The following is a 17,065-nucleotide window of genomic DNA, read 5'->3' on the forward strand; positions in this document are numbered from 1 at the left end:
ATGTAAAACATTGTGTAGTAGTGAGAACGTTTTGAATATGTATGTATTCAGGGAAGTGGAGGATATATTCAATCAAATATGAAATGTGACCTTGGACCGTCTTCCCTGGTGTGCCATAATTTTGAGGTAGCCAACGGGGGTAACTGCTTCGATTACAGCGTGAGTGCTCATTGCTGCTCACAATCATGTAGCGGAATTACTACCCCTCCTAAACGTAAGAAAAATGCAGCTTTCACCAAAAAAGATCAATCATCAAGTCCTATTGGACCCTTCATTTAGCAGACGCGCCATTGTGGAGATGCAACAAAAGAATGGATGTCGTATTTGTCGTGGATGAAACCTTGCAGGCCGATTGGCTGCTGGGTGTTAAAATTCTTATCGGAAATATGGGAAATGATTTGCATATAGGAAAGAACTACACGCGCTCCACCATCGTGCCATTTGGATCAGAAGTAGGTTTTGTTACCTCAACCTCGCTACAGAGATGAGACATTTTTAATCAGAAATTTTTGGTAGTGAATAATTGAAAAATTGCAGGAAACCGAAAGATACAATTCATCGTATTTCAGTTTTATCCCCTAGTTTCCCAAATTTGGTCGGGTGTTAATCATAAAATTATTAATTTTGAAACAAACTCTATGTTCGTCACCAATCAGCAACCGTAAACAAACAAGCTTGTAAACATTCTCGTATATATGTGTACTAGTAGGGTCAAATTTGGATGTATAAGAAAACAAAAGCAATCACCGGACTACTAAGGAAACAATCCAAAATTGATTCCCTTTATTATAGTAGTTTCTAGAATGTCAAACCACACGAATGCATGCGTAAGAGTCAGTCATTCTGTCCTTTCAACACTAATCCTTTGCACATGTCTTCTATGACATTCCAATTTCAATCAGATAAGGCCTTAACTCTGGAATTGTGAAAAACATTATAAAGGAACAAAAACACGTGAATCATAGAAGCATCCTAAACAGATGTTAGCAATGCTATCGATTTATCGATATGATTCTTTTCACAGCCACAGGGTCGTATTAGAACGGGTAGATCAACAACAGTTCAAAATGAGGTGAGATATTTTTCTCTGTACTTTTAGATCTTCTCAGCTGATGATATTATGTACAATGGATTCCAAATAGTTTAATTAATATTTAGTAATAATCGGTGTCAGCATCTTTATATTGGTAATATCTTTTAGTCTCTATTTTACTGGTATGCTCTACTTAACTTTTCTTGGCTGATAGTGTGTTGAATTTAGTTGGGTTGGACTGATGACCTAACAAAGTTGAAGAAGAGTCTCGATGGAATAAAGAGTGTGTCTCCCTCTCCAAGTGATGTAGCTGCAGCCCTCTCGACAGTAAGGAAACTTGATGATATCGCGAGAGACGAAAAAGACGACACTGCCGAAAAGGTGATTATATGCAGAACAATTTTCTGGCACCTAAATTAACTGTGGTCTAGAACAGTACCTAGCTGATTGCCGTGGCTGACAATTAGCAACCTTATTCTTAAGCTCTTGTAATCATTGATATCTTTCTCTCCTTGCAGACTGTCGTGTTATTTTTGAGCGAATCATCAACAGGAATGATCGACTTGGCGGTCAGTCTACTTGAGGAACAAAACTACCAAATCATTGTTGTTGCATTGGGCAATTCCAGACCAAGTCTATTGAGACGTTTTAATACCGAGCCCAACATGATTTTCGTGCCGCAGTCAAGATCAGAACTGATTCATGACACCCTTCCGCAAATACTTGAAATACTGTGTGGTGAGATTTATTGTGATTTTGACCCTATCATGAAATTATTCCTATTTGATCATTCCCATGATACAGTACCATGTTGCTTGATATTATCTGCGATGCTAAACAGAAAAGTTGATACTATCTTCTATAATCTATATCAATATATCTATATGCTTACACCTTTAGAATCTCCATCAGAACCGACAAGTACTGTATCGATGGCGTCGCAGCTGTGGACTACACAAGGTAAGTCTAGACAGCTATTTGAGAATGCGATAACAAATGATTTGTTCGATAGCGTTCTTGGGGTGTTTTGAAATGTCAAAATTGCCTTATACATTGATAAAATAGAGAAACTGAGTACAGCAGGAAATTTCACAGATACACCGATCACTGACAAAACTCAACTGCCAATCTTAACCGAACCTACAGAAGCATCACTGGTAAGTTTTTGATAGTCTTCTATGGTTCGATTTTCATGCTTTGACAGGAATATTCACGTCTGTTACCGGGTTAGTAGTTTTTGGCGGGAGTTGATTTTCAATTCTGTTTATTGACATTATATATTATTAATTTAAATTTTGAAAGGACAAAACCTTTACAGTAGTGGATATACTTGAATGTTAGAATACAGTAACACAATGACATACATTTGCATGTTTGTTTGTGCTCTTTGTAGACTATGTGTTCAGTTCAGTCTCATCTCAGGAATTGATTCTAAGAAATTGATGTTGATCAGAGTTGTTTCATTGGGAGAATCACAGCCCACTGCATGAAAGACTCTATATTGTACCAATTTCCGACTCTCACACGCGTCGGAAAATATCAAAAATAACCGAGGGTTTCATCTCCTAATACGTATTTGACTGATGTACTTGACATGCAACCGTCACTGTAGTTCAGTGATTACATCCTGCATAGCGTGAGAATTCAACCACAATACTACGAAACATTGTGGCTGTGTTGTGCGGTTACAAATTCATCAATTAGGATAGGATCGCTACTATCCTTTCCAAGATAACAGGAAGACTTTATCGAATTAAGGCAATCGATCACTGAATTGATTGTTTCCTATTACAAAAGTATATGCGATGCTGTTTGCGCATCATTCTTGAACATTCTGGAACCTCGCGTTTGGGTGGTAGTGTTGGCGATTATGTATAATAAAAATAAAATCGCAAAATATTGTTTGCTCAAAACGCACTATACTGAAATCAGGTAATATGAACAATGCAGCTGTTGATTTTGCACACTTATCAAACTACTGTACAATGTTGGAATTAACCTGAATATTTTCGGCTGACGCTCGTCAGGGGTAATCGTCAGCAGCTAGTGGAGAATTGGAAAGAACATTGTATATCAACAATCGTATCACAAATTTGACATCACCAGCATGAAAGTTCGAATAAGAGAGTGTTCAATGTACTCATTTTAGATGGTACACGAACTCCTTTTATTTACACAGCCTTGGCTGGCATATTTTGAAAAAAGTCGACTCCAAGGCACACAAATGAAAGTTAGAACAGCTCCTCCCAACGACGCGAAACCTGTCGACTCGATAATTTTTCGCTCAAGAGAAATTATGCCCAACAGATGTTTGCCAATGACAGAATTTGTGGCCTTTGATTGCTTGATGGGATGAGACAGCCGAAAATATTCGGGTTCATTTCAATATGATTATACTATTCAATTGTATATTGAAGTTCTGTTCCTCTAAGAAGCTCTTCAAATGTGGTTGTTGCAATACGCATCTCGATGCCAATTCGATTGGATCTCTGTTACCCCGGAATAGCATCGATTGCACAATGCACAAATATGATTTTATATACAGAGGTAGTCTAAGTAGCCAGCGTTGCTGCCTAAGTAGAAATAGAAGCAACACCATAGATTTCCACTCAATAACAAGACATGTCTCTAAGACATATCAAAACGACTTGAAATTAAGGTAGAAAATATAATTGTTGGAAAAGTACTCAAATGAGTAGTGTTTCAAAGTAGACTTGATTGAGGGGTCGCATGCTTTTAGCAGTTGATCAGAGGTGGATACTTTCCAAATTGAAATAAAATAAAATGACTAATATCAATACAAATTGATGAAGTCTTCGGATTCATATTTAGTTACTGCGATACAGGGGCTATTATCATTGGTTTATTAGCAATTTTATCAGTTCCATACACCATAAAAATGCGATACAATGATAAAATAGAAGGTGTCGAAGCGACGTTCACACCGTGTTTTGGCAATTTCACTCACGAAGTTATGCAATCCAGTCCCAAACCACTTTCTACTTTTCAAAATTCCAATTGTGAAAGGTTTTGACTATGACTAGGTACAAGTAAAAGTCAAAAAGTATAGCCACTTGAGTTTATAGCACAAGTGTGCAAAACCTACTTGAGCAGTTGGAAAAAGCAGAAGTACTTTGTTACTCATCACCTCAACACCTACCTAGAGGTTAAAAGTCAGCTTGAGCCCTAACCCTAAACGAATTCATTGCTTTTTTAAAGCAAGATATGAATAAATATAGAGAATCAGGGTCAAGTCGACTGCATTAATTTTGTAAAAATACTGTTGAGATAATCTTGTATCGAAAAAATTTCTACGGGACATCAACTTGTTCACAAGTTGATTTCTTAAATTCTGTTTCTCAAATTATACATCACAACTTTCACACATGCCACCTTCCTGCTATGTGTATTTTCATTCCTCTAATTGACGAGCTTCCTGGAGTTACAGAATTGGTGACGTCATATTTTGTGATACGAATGTTGATATACAATGTTCTTTACAATTCTCTACTAGCTGCTGACGATTCCCCTGACGAGTGTCAGCCGAAAATATTCGGGTTCATTCCAATATGAATATTCTATTCAATTCCTCAAATTCCGTTCTGTGAAAAATAATATTTTTAATGTATATTCATATATACATATGAAAAATGTTCATGAAATATGTATTTCCACTTATTTTCAGACCCCCGAAGGTACAGAAAAATTGTTCACTACACAATATGTTCCTACTGAAGTGACAACGAAGTACATGGTTGCGTGTGAATTCTTCAACGATGATACGAATGAGTTAACGGTATGCGAAATTGGTTTACGGCAAAGCTTTAGCGACTGCGTGTGTTCTATTTTCGTTAGGTCGTCAAATTAGGAGAAGAAATCTTTCCGAAAGATGGTGACCGTTGTCTTTCGTTGAGGTGTGTCAGTATGGACCACTTCGAAGTGAATGACAGGCGTGTGCTGTGCGAGAAATTGCCAAAACCAAAATGTAGCGATGGGTTCGATCCCGTTTTGCGAATGGACGATGCATGCAATTGTCAATGGGAATGTCAATGTGAGTTTTGCCTTCGGCAACATAGACTAAGCAATGTCAGATTGCAAACATACCCTATTGAAAATGAGTTTTCACCTTTTCCACTATTCTATCTGGCCCTGTTATAAACTGACTGCTTTAATGTAACATTTGCAACTTTTAACTTGATTAATCTTGTGATAGTTATGCTGTATTATTCTAGTTATAATTATCTTGTAGCCTATGTTCTATAAATATGTCAAGTGCTTTTGTACTCGGTTGTGTGCACTGGAAATTCACCCACTTATCTCATAAAATAATCAGATTTACTTTAGTGCTTTAGTCATGATGTATGGGCAGTGGGCACGCATTGATATTATGGAGTCATTTTAAAATTTGATAATTTCTCTCAATAATATTGACATTGATCAAATGGGTCATAATTATGGCCAGGTCAATGTAGTCATGGACACTACTCACAAAAAATTATCATCTTGGACAGGGGCGGCCAACATACGGCCCGCGACGGGGTTATGTCCGACCCACGACGGGGTTATGTCCGGCCCGCGGACAGTTCCCCATCTTACATGATAATGTTGCCCGCGGCCCCAGTATGCCGATATTCCACTTGCTCACTATACGTCAAATTTCAGTGACTGTAAGTTATTATATACGTTTGTGCGCAGCGTGCGAGAGTTCAGCTCACGCGTAAGTTCGTCGAAGCGAGAAGACTTGCATTATCGGCATTCACGATCTACTCAAGCCTTATGTCGTTTGTGGTAATCATGGTGTTTGTCGACTACAATGGTCATTTACACCAGGCCGATATTTCTTATTTTGGATTCCGTAACCGCCCACCTGAAGCACGGCACACTTTTAGGCTTTTGTAAGACACTGCTTATGCAGATGAGATGGCGAGGAGGAGCCTAGATAAATCTCCGACACTTTGGTAGGAATTCTGGAGTCGAACTCGGCCGGACTCGAACCCACAACCCATTGGTGTTGCAGCTGTCGATTATACCACTATGCTATCTCGCCACCTACTTAACCCTAATGAATTGATATCTTGGTAAACTTGGCGTGTTGGGCTTATCGAACGCCTTGAAATCTTGTACCGTGTGTTGATTGATCAGAGAGAAACAAACATGTATAAGCCTGTATAACAATGCTGTTCTCAAATCCCCATTGTCTCTGTCATTATCGACGAGAATAGGCTTTGAAGTGACATTTCTGTTGTTAAAATACATTCATTGAATACGATTTATTCCTTGTATATGTGGATAAATGGGCGAATAATGTATCTATCAGCAATCCGGCCCGCCAAGTACCTAATTTTTCTAAATCCGACTGGAGAAGTTCCCCGCCCCTGATCTAGGAGTTTGACAACATCTCAAACATACTCCAATCGGTTGACCAAGTCACCCAACATAGTGCCCGTAAAACGGAGGACTAAATTTACCTTGCATGCTAACTGAAATTGTTTGTGGGCAGCAATCAATCCAAGCACTGTAATTTGCCCGATAAGTTTGATCTCGATATCCCAGTTTGTGTATATCTTATTCTGTCGAATTACAGGTATCTGTCAGTTAACAAGCTCGATATATCACACATTTGACGGAGTGGACTACCCCGTCGATAACAACTGTGAAGAAGTTGTCGTCCAAGCCACGCAAAGGGCTACAAGAAATTATGGGGAGTTTGCTGTCAAGAGCATAAAAGAGGACTGCGGAGTTCAGAAATGTATCGCTGAAATCCAACTTACGTGGCGGCGAGACCTATATGTCTTCCATAAAAGCTATGAGGTACATTCATCCATAAACTATGCATTACTGGGCACAATATTGCTAGCAATCTTGAATTCAGACGACACTGAACGGCACTTCAATTGACCCGGAGAATTTCAATGAATCAGTTGAAATTGATCTTGTTGGCAAACTCAAATTTGTGGTTAAAATCGAAGAAATCGGACTTCACATGGAGTATGTTCCAGACAATAATGCCGTCATCTTGTCTCTGCCGGGTCATATTTGGAGTGATGACACGGAGGGCTTGTGTGGTAAGATGGAAAATTTAATCGGTGAAGGTCGGGGTCCTTAAATAAAATTTCAATAAATGGTATAACTTTCGAATTTTCTCATTATTGTACTTCAACTTGTCAGAAATAACACAAATTTGGTGGGCATAGTTTTTTGAGTGACCTGATATTTTAGTAAACTGGGGAGTTAAATGTTAGAGAAAAAGTTCTTTATAATCTTACAATCTCATTCACTTTTGGAATAGTCTGTCAACATTTCTCTCCAATTTTGTGTTAAACAGGCACTTGCAACCACTTACCGGAAGATGAATTTAGACTACGCAACGGTGACAAGGCTGGAAATGTCACAGAATTCGTAGACGATTGGACAGAGGTAATGTGTGCCATATGCAGTGTTTACTATGTCACTATCACTAAATTTGATGTACCATGCAAAAGATCTGTCCTGTCATTGGTACAACATGGCGGGAGCAGGCTATATCAACAGATTTTCTGTAAATATCTAGGTAGATATGGATGAAGTAAGTGCATCAGGCCCATTTTCTTCTAGATACCTCGTTGATTTTCTTGGTAGTTGGATGTGATCATGTTGAAAAAGCACAATTTTGGATACCGGTCTATGAAAATATGTATACTCACAATATACTCGCCCACCCTGTTAATAATTTATATTACAGCAGTAAAGGTATTCTGTCAGTTGTCCAATGGTGCATTTTCAGGGTGAAGATTGCCACAATGAGGAGGTTCCCCCGTGCATAAATGGCAGCACAACCCAATGCGAATTGATCAGAACCTTGCCTGAATTCGAAACGTGTCGAGAAAATATTGACTGGGGTAATTCTTTATTCTAATTTCTCCACGCTGAATGTCAAGTATCGTTTGATCAATGTTCAGAACTGTATTATGACTCGTGCAAGGTAGCTGTTTGCCAGCATCCAGAGGTATTGTGCGAATCGTTGTCGAAATTTGCCGATATTTGTCGACATCAAGGCCACTGTGCCGACTGGCGATCAGAAAATCTGTGCCGTAAGTGTAATATAATAGGATTAATACTTGTCGGTTATGATATGACTTTCTTGCAGCCATCAATTGCACGGAGGGGCTTGCCTATAAGGCCTGCGCACAATCGCCATATGAGCGTTCATGTAAAAATGTATCTTCGATCAAGTCATCAGAAGTACCAGATTATCAAGAGGGTTGTTTCATGGAATGCGATCTCGATGAGGTGGTCATCAACAAGACGTGCGTAGGTCGGAAATACTGCACCATGTGCTACGATAAGGAAAGCGACAGTTTCAAAGAAGTATGCGGCAACTTTCGGAAACCTTGTAACGCGATATCGATTGTTATTTTCAAATTATTAGCCCGGCGATTTTTGGATACATGAGTCAGTTTCATGCTCAGTTTGTACGTGCAATTCCGAAACGTTTGAAGTGAATTGTCGACCGAAAACATGCACGTCCACGCCTACCAAGCCTGCTTGTGGAGCATGTGAGAAGATGGCTTTGAAAGCGACTTCTGATCTTTGCTGTCCGGAATATGAATGCGGTAAGAATTATATCTAGGTCTATACTTTCCATGCTTCCTCTTGAAGCACTCTATGAGTTTGGCAAATTGCTCCTGCTCAATTATCAATATTTTTATCGGTTTAAAACACAGCACGATTGCAGTACAGTGAAAAGATAGGTAGGATTCGAAACGAAGTGGTGAAGTCTAATAATAATGAAACACATCTTGGAGTACAAATACTATCAAAAACATATTAAAATGAGGAATCACACATTCGTATGGAAATAATTGACGGGTTCAGAAGCGTATCACAGTATCGTTTGTGGCTGAAATTGATATATCAAGCTACTTGATATTCAGCTAGTATTGAATGAGCAGAAACCTTGAAATTTCGGAAACTTTACTGTTAAAATCTAATATGAAACAATAAAAACCATTTCCTATTAGTATTAATGTGTCACTTGGCATGTTTTAATAAATGGAATTTTATTTCATTTCATCCTGTGTACAGCGCCCTAGTGTAGTAATGATATATTGTTATATTTGGCGCTCTATAAATTATTGTATTATTATTATTAATGGTTCGAAGTGAGATTTAATATGGTTGGAATAGTGTGGACTGTAGAATGTAGAAAAAACTCCCAATTATGACTGCAAATACTGTTAATGTATGACTAATATTATAGTTGGGCCAGTCGTTCTGAAAAACACCACCCTGATCTCTTGGCCAATGATTCAAAATCTAATCCAAATCTAATTTAAATGCAAGCGGCAATTGCACATGGAATCTCTTACAAGAGAGAAAGACTTTGTTCAATGTGGGATTTGAGTAATTATTATTGTTGTGCATTAACAGGAATCGCATATCAAACTTGTTGTCTCATACTGCATAGCATCCATAGAATAAGTTCAGAGGCAGTTTTCGACTCTACATTTTTGCTTTGACAAGAAGATTACGTGTGGCAAGACTGGCCACCATCTATCAGGAAATCATCGACCTTTCCATGTTACATTTTCTTGCCGCCTCAATTCCTAATTCTTATCTCATAAGCAGGTATCTTAACATGTCTATATCTAATTTTCAGTGTGTGATTATGACGACTGTGATCCGATAACACCAGACTCTTGTGAGGACGGCATGGTCCTGTCTTTCGCCACAAAAAATGAGAGCTGTCAGCCAGTTGCCGAATGCGTGTGCGATTCGGAACGTTGCGAGAGCAAGGAATCAAATTGTGAATCGCCGATGATAGCAAAGGAACTGAACACCACCTGCTGTTCGAAAGTTGAATGCGAATGTCCGGAATGTGAAGGAAATGAGACCCAATGCGATGTGGTTGGTATATGTAGACATTGTGATTTATTGCTGGTGTGATTTTTATCTCTTTCTTCATACAGGGCTATTCAACTACAATATACACGGACAGGTGCAACTGCTCGAAAGTCATTTGCGGTGAGCAGGAGACTCTCTACTCTCCGCGAGCACCACGTAATCTTTTTGTATTCAAAATTTAGAGAAAATGCCTGTCTGCGTTCTGAGCGATGGTCTGCAAACCATCATAAGAACAGTCGGAGAAGTTTGGAAAGATCCATCGGATTTGTGTCGGTCTTGCGAATGCGAAAGGACAGGTGATAAGGACTCTGTGATGTTCAACACTACCTGCACCGACAATTCGAGTTTCTGTCAAGAATGCAAGGAGGTGAACTTGTCTACTGTATAATATATTTTATTGTGAGGCACTTCCAATTATGATACGAACTGGACGCAGTTGGCTATCAATCGTTTGTGTTTTGCTTCAAAATTCACTGGTGACTATTGGAGATTCTCTCTCAGTAAAGATTTCATGAAGCACCAACTAGTTCCCTGGCATTCAGTCAGCGTACCTATCCTGTCTATTTTCAAGAATATTTATTATGATATGCCTAGTTTACAAAATATCCATTTTCTCTTTTGTGCTTTAACTTATTTGTAAATAAATATTCCGTACCATATTTGACCATATTTCAAGTGATGTAGCATTCTTTCTCGTTTTTTGCATTCTTATATTTTATATACGTAGATAATCCAAATATAGGTCACGCACCATCCACCACAGCTGACTAATATTGTGTGAATAAGGCCTGATACAACCCTATCTCATTTTTTTTATTCCTTACTGATATTCTTATATGGTCAATCCAAAGCTCGATACATGTACTGTGGCATAATTTATAAGGGTGCTGTGTGAAGATTGCTGTTAAATGTAAGTATGTAGTGTTAAAACCATTGTTAATTTTAATCTGACAGGGATTCAAGGAAGTGTCCAACGAGCATGCTTGCTGCCCAGACTGTGTTCCGGAATCTTGCATAATCACCGAGGAAAACGGCACGTCAACCATACACAGAGTACGTTTCTGTGTAGTAATGCTGCTAAATGTGATTGTCAAATTCTTGCTCATTTCCTCAGGTCGGTGACGTATGGAGTGAAAGCCAATGTCAAAACTTGACATGCGTGTTGAGAGCAAATCAACCAGTGGTAGTTGCAGAACGAAAGCTTTGTAACAGAAATGCAACTGCCTGCGATTTGGGCTACAAAGTGCAGTGCAATGACGACCCTTGCTGTCCGAACTGTGAATGCGGTGAGTCTTCCGCTATTAACCAGAGAGAGTGAAGATAGTTAATGAAGCTGCTCGAGTAGTCGTAAAAGTAATGGTGTTGTTATTGAACAATTCTAAGACATGCTAAAATTTAAAGTTTTGATTGTTGATTGGGATGTCACCCCCAGATTTTAGTTGTCAATTATGCTAGACCTCAATTTCAATCGCAAAATCTTACTGATTGTCTCTTGCAGACTAAACGTGCTCCAAATACTGGCAAGTTTTGACATTATTTCATTATTGTGACACAAGAACTCTACTGTATGGATATGATGAATTCTTTGTTAATGATATGCCAATTTGTCCAAAAACTAATCTCTTTTTGACATAATCTGAAATGTTAGAGGGTATAGCAACTTGATCCGTCACAGTTGTCTAAAAATAATCACCTCAACTTATGCTTGCAACCTACTCAAGGCTGGAAACCAGTGATGGGATACAATTTATTTTTGTCTGCCAGTTCTATCACAAAAGTCGTATTTTTCAGTCGGTTCTGCTACATAACGTCATTAGCAGTAACCAGCAATGCTAGTCAGTTTGCTTATGAAATTTTTTTAGGCAGTTCTATTGAACTGGTGTGAACCGACTGAATCCGACCACTGTGGGTACCGACTTGAATACTAACAAAATTTCTGACCCTTCATATTTGTTACAGTACCGGACGACGTTTGTCTTTACAATGGAACAACCATCCGAGTAAGTGTATTAGTCATATTATTTTGGTATTTTAACTGGTAATTCTGGTTTATGCACAGAAACCTGGCTTCGATTGGTCACTAAACGAATGCACGACTTGTACGTGCGAATCTGAAAAAAGAAGTGACGGTTTTAACAACTATTTATGTACAACCGTCGACTGTGAACCCTGTGGAAAGGTATCTTACTCTAACTCAACTTCTCTCTGAAACGTGAAGCTATCTCGATTTCGCAGGGCTTCAAATTGCACATGACGGAAGGATCTTGTTGCGGTAAATGTATTCCGACTGTTTGCAAAATCTCGGGAGAAGACGACGAAACAGAGCTCGAGGTAAGTTTACTCATAGACACGTTGTCATGTCATGAACGTTTTGGTATACGATTTTATGTGCTATCGGCCGAGGTGGTTAGTAAAGAAGTACTACATTTTTGGAGTATTCAAGTAGATTTTTAGACTACTTTCACTTCACAATTTTTCAGGAAAATGTACTGTTGTGGACTAGAAAGTATCTTAGGGATAGGTTTTGCATCACTTTTTAGAGTGAGATTTGTCATAATAGTTGTGAAATAGCACCTGAATCGCAGTAACTTCATATAATTTCGAAAAGTGTATGTATTTGTACTGTGATTAGTTGTTGTGTGTATATTTTCTACTCCACTCGCTTTGACATGTCTTGAGAATCACTACTTATACTTGAGCACCAACGCTGACTACTTTGAACACTTCTGGTTATGGGGATGATAGACAGACAACACACTTCGAAGTATTCCAATTTTTGGTATTTCTTCATTGCAGTATGAAATTGACATCGCTCCATATTTTGTGAAACACATTTTCCATGTGGCCTTCTTTTTCTACTAAAGTGTTTCCATGAAACCCATTTGTCATTTTTCATAAATTTAGATCGGCGAGGAGATTCGCAAAGACTGTGAAATTTACAAGTGCCTCAATGATGGTAATGATGCTGCTGTCCTTGCAAAGCTTAATGTTTCTTGTCCTGAGATCAACAAGGACTCTTGTATTGAGCAAGGGGTGAGTACCATGATCTAGGATGCTGATTTATGCTGCTACGTAGTCAGATTTTGTGATCTAAAACAAATGACATCATAAACTAATTTGATTCATACCTAAAGTCAATCATCTAGTACTGAATGACTCAAACTTGACTTGAAAAGAGTTGTAAAATCATGAGTCCCTTGGCCTGTTTTGAGTTGGCCGGGATGGATTTTCATCAGATTCCAAACTCTCTGACACTGACTCCCCACCCTCTCGTTTTGAGTCACGAGTTTTGGTCAGGTCTTGCGATATGACATACATAGTGGCATTCATAGATGACTGTTATTAGTACATATCTAGAAGGTATACTGTTTTGTAGTTATGCTGTTTTGTTTGAAACAGGGAGAAGTCGATTTAGATGAAAGTGGTTGCTGTTTGACATGTAAGTACTTCCCCTTCATTATGTGACGTTGAGTATACATTTCACTGATTGAATATATCCAGGCAAATTCGATAAGCGTGAATGTCAACCAAGATCTGGAACTCTGACGAGAATTTCAGTAGACGACTGTACCAGCGACGAAGAAGTCTTGATGCCTCATTGTGAGGGTCAGTGTTCCAGTAGCACTCACTATGGGGGTCTCACTGGACAGTTCAATCAGTATTGCGCGTGCTGTAAGCCGGTCGTATTCGAAAACAGGACTGCGTCAGCTACTTGTGTCAATGGCTCCAAGGTATGAATTGCAAAAGTAATATATGAAAGTCTACTTAATGCGCATCTTAGAAAGAGGTTAATAATTATCATAACTTGTTGGATTTGCCAAATTAGTGTTTCATTGTATTATACACAACACATATCTATATTCAAAAATCATTGAGTTCCTTTCCTGTGCTAATTGCTTGATTGTGTTAGGTTATCATGGTGTTGTTATATTGAGTTAACGCTGGAATACCTGAATACCTGTTACTGTCAATTTCTGATATTCGAATATCTATTTTATTGCATTTCTCAATTTCGAGGTGTGGTTTAGAAACCTATTTCGAACCTTACTCCTGCTCACTAAATCCTGGTCGTTTTCCTATAGAAACTCGTGTTGTGGCATATATTATTGCTAAATTACAACAGTGCCTGTGCTTTCAATATCGTATAATATCGCTTACACAGGTACTTTAATATTTCAGGTTATGATCCCGTACAGGTACATACAGAACTGTTCGTGCGATAACATTGTATGTGCGGAGTGGAGAAGACAAACTTACAGCGCACAAAGTTTCGGTTATATCAGCGACTCGAGCAAGGATAACGTAGAGGTTAGAGTAATACTGATCATGGTCGTTTTAGGATTGGGAGAAAGGAAAGATGGTGGCTACTTTCTCAATTTCTGTGACTTCGTGATTTGGTAAATTTTACATTTCAGGTTTTGGCTGAGATTTCAACAGAGGTGGTCAACGTATTCAGTGTTGGTAATGAAGTAGAAGTAGAGGTAACACCATTAATTTTTACTCAATTCCAAGTACAAGTAGCTATCTCAAAGACAAGCCAAAACTACTTTATGTTGAAGTAGTAAATGAAGGTATTAAAAGTAGGGCTACCTAATTTTCAAAAATTCTGAAAGCTGCAGCACTGGAAAAGAAAAATTGCGATTTTGAAAACTTTTTAATCAACAGTGTTGTAATGACTGAAAGAAAGGTCATCAGTTCGGCTTGACTCCCGAATTACCCTCTTTTTTTTACGATAATATGTGAAAACCGGACTTTTTACAGAACTCTGACGTTCGCTGTGTCGGGGTCGATTTCGTGATCGCATTTTAATACTCTTTCTAGAAATAGAGGACGAATTTCCAAAAAATAGTACATTTAGGCGTCCTCCGAGGACACTTTTAATTTATTGCCAAAAAAGGACAAATCCTCTTAAAAGAGGACAAATGGTATGTTAACCGTAATTAGAAGTCCTCTAGTAAACATTTTCAAAAAGCAGATTTGGTCGAGAGGTCGCGTAATTCTAGCTATTAATCGAACGTGGCTACTTTCAAAATTGCATGGTGCGTTTTCGCAACTGACTCAAAAGGGCTGATGTCACTACACGTAGATGCAATATTTGCAAATATATTGAGCTATCGTGAGACGGGGGCTATTTCGACTTTCAAAGTGATGTAAACATAACCTCAAACTACTTTATACTTCACAAAATCAAAAGTGTGAAAAGTAAATAGTGAAGTGGAAGTGGAAGTCATTTAAAAAGATAAACACTTGAGTAGGTAGTGCTAAACCTACTTGGGTACTCCGAAAAAGTAGAAGTTCTTCTGTCTTTAAGTATTTAATGGATTCGAAATCGTTCAGATCTTACCAACATCCTACCTATATTGATTTTTCGGATACTTTCCCTCATCACTCTACAACAAAATGATGATAAATAAACCATCTCCGTTTACCGGATGCTGTATCATTGCAAACATCAATATAGTTATATTGAGACATACGCATATGAATACCTCCCTTGAATCATTTGAAATATTGTACTATTCTCAAGGAGAAAACGACTTTGCTATCTTTGTGGGCGACGGACAACACAATACATGTCATCGAGATCAGAGACGTTGACCAACGCTTGAATTTCGATTTGAAATCAATTATAGCGGAAGCACTTCAAGACACAAATGTTTCAAATTATAAAATCAAGGTAATTTTTTCTGTGCCTACTCTACTGGTATATAATTATATAGAGCCTTGAGTTGACTCAACTCATGTATGTCAAATGGTTACTAATTACTCTTCTGTTGATATGTAAGTTTATCGACAGTAATTTATGAACCCGAATATTGTCGGCTGACACCCGTCAGGGGTAATCGTCAGCAACTGGTACAGAATTGGAAAGAACATTGTATATCAACAATTGTATCGCAAAATATGACGTCACCAGCATGGAATGAAATCTCAAATAAGAGAGCGTTCAATGTACTATTTTAAGATGGTACACGAACTTCTTCTGTAGACAAAGCTTGGGCTGAAGTATTTTGATGAAGTTCGACTCCAAGGCACACAGAGGCTCACTTTCATCTGTGATAAGATTGTTGATGTACAATGTACTTTCCAATTCTCTACAAGTTGCTGACAATTACATCTGACGAGTGTCAGCCGAAAATATTCGGGTACATTTCAATATGAATATACTATTCAATAATATGAATATTGAACATACTATTCTTGAATAATCCTGTGTGACTTGGAGCCTGGAGAGATATTGACTAGAAATACTATACAATTTTGTTGATGACTTTGAATCATTTGTCTATTGTGAGATGACTCAACTTGATTTGAACTATGCAACTTGAAATGACTTGACTTGAAAAACGTGATGGTGACTTAAATTGCGTCTAGCCTAAAGGTTCAGTCTTTAGTATAATATCTGGGTCGTTATAAAAAAAACGATGTTGATCAATTCATGCTACCAAAAGTTGGCATAATTTGTGACAGCCTTTGACTATCCTCAATATTTTCAGATCGTGCAAGCCAGCGCAGAAAGATCTCATCTGCAACAAACTATGAGGCAAAGTTTTCGCGATGTCTTAAACGTACCGCGTGATCAACCAACCTTACCACCATAGGCACATAGTGCTTGCCACCCACGTTCGTGGAATATCAAACATTATTTCCTGGTCTGTGTTTTTTATGATCAGGACCGTCACTTATTCGAGATTTTATGTACAATATTTTCTTCCGACTCTAGTGGTAACAGTGCATTGCGCATTTTATGTTCATGTGATAAACCGCTGTTCTTTCATTCTCGCAGACGATTAGATTATTTTATTCACCTCAACAATAAATGTCTTGATAGGCAATCTGAGAAGTCAATTTATTTCGAAGCTCTCAATCTTACAAAAGGTGGTATCGGGTTATCACAGAATAGTGCTTAGCAATGTTCCCTCTCATACTTCACGACTCTGCGCGCACTTACCAGCTCACTGCGTGGTCCCTTGGACAACCAGTCCCTGACGACTAAAAATGGTCATCACTTCGAATTTTTTGTGCACAGCTTCGATTTTCTGTGCGTAGAGGCCGTGTCGGCACTGCGCAATTGCGCACGCGTGCAGCTTGAGTAGGGTTACCATACGTCCTCTTTTAAGAGGATTTGTCCTCTTTTTTTACTTTTTT

The 17,065-nt window shown here is 38.4% G+C and overlaps 1 protein-coding gene across 6 annotated transcripts in view; it reads left to right on the forward strand.

Annotated features, from left to right (window-relative positions):
- Positions 1–16,752, forward strand: part of LOC145446276 (uncharacterized) — a 44,130-nt gene extending 27,378 nt beyond the window's left edge. Inside the window, exons 50-79 of one of the 6 annotated variants that reach the window (XM_080324523.1) lie at positions 52–214; positions 280–452; positions 1,025–1,072; positions 1,262–1,414; positions 1,552–1,771; positions 1,934–1,993; positions 2,117–2,190; positions 4,719–4,829; positions 4,889–5,084; positions 6,618–6,844; positions 6,906–7,098; positions 7,359–7,450; positions 7,797–7,911; positions 7,972–8,103; positions 8,160–8,380; positions 8,442–8,625; positions 9,672–9,919; positions 9,982–10,036; positions 10,099–10,283; positions 10,871–10,969; positions 11,031–11,202; positions 11,876–11,916; positions 11,976–12,095; positions 12,152–12,247; positions 12,821–12,949; positions 13,316–13,355; positions 13,418–13,647; positions 14,096–14,230; positions 15,447–15,593; positions 16,414–16,752. In XM_080324523.1, coding sequence (XP_080180649.1) covers positions 52–214; positions 280–452; positions 1,025–1,072; positions 1,262–1,414; positions 1,552–1,771; positions 1,934–1,993; positions 2,117–2,190; positions 4,719–4,829; positions 4,889–5,084; positions 6,618–6,844; positions 6,906–7,098; positions 7,359–7,450; positions 7,797–7,911; positions 7,972–8,103; positions 8,160–8,380; positions 8,442–8,625; positions 9,672–9,919; positions 9,982–10,036; positions 10,099–10,283; positions 10,871–10,969; positions 11,031–11,202; positions 11,876–11,916; positions 11,976–12,095; positions 12,152–12,247; positions 12,821–12,949; positions 13,316–13,355; positions 13,418–13,647; positions 14,096–14,230; positions 15,447–15,593; positions 16,414–16,518 — 4,164 coding nt within the window. In that variant the 3' untranslated portion in view covers positions 16,519–16,752. Of the gene's footprint in view, positions 1–51; positions 215–279; positions 453–1,024; positions 1,073–1,261; positions 1,415–1,551; positions 1,772–1,933; positions 1,994–2,116; positions 2,191–4,718; positions 4,830–4,888; positions 5,085–6,617; positions 6,845–6,905; positions 7,099–7,358; positions 7,451–7,796; positions 7,912–7,971; positions 8,104–8,159; positions 8,381–8,441; positions 8,626–9,671; positions 9,920–9,981; positions 10,037–10,098; positions 10,284–10,870; positions 10,970–11,030; positions 11,203–11,875; positions 11,917–11,975; positions 12,096–12,151; positions 12,248–12,820; positions 12,950–13,315; positions 13,356–13,417; positions 13,648–14,095; positions 14,231–15,443; positions 15,594–16,413 lie in introns of all 6 variants that reach the window. The other 5 variants (XM_080324524.1, XM_080324526.1, XM_080324527.1 and 2 more) reach the window with 5 other exon arrangements.
- Positions 16,753–17,065: the final 313 nt, after the last annotated feature.

The sequence above is a fragment of the Botryllus schlosseri genome, chromosome 9 (assembly GCF_051294905.1).
Source record: "Botryllus schlosseri isolate E-star chromosome 9, Bs_hap1, whole genome shotgun sequence".
Taxonomy (NCBI): Eukaryota; Metazoa; Chordata; class Ascidiacea; order Stolidobranchia; family Styelidae; genus Botryllus; species Botryllus schlosseri.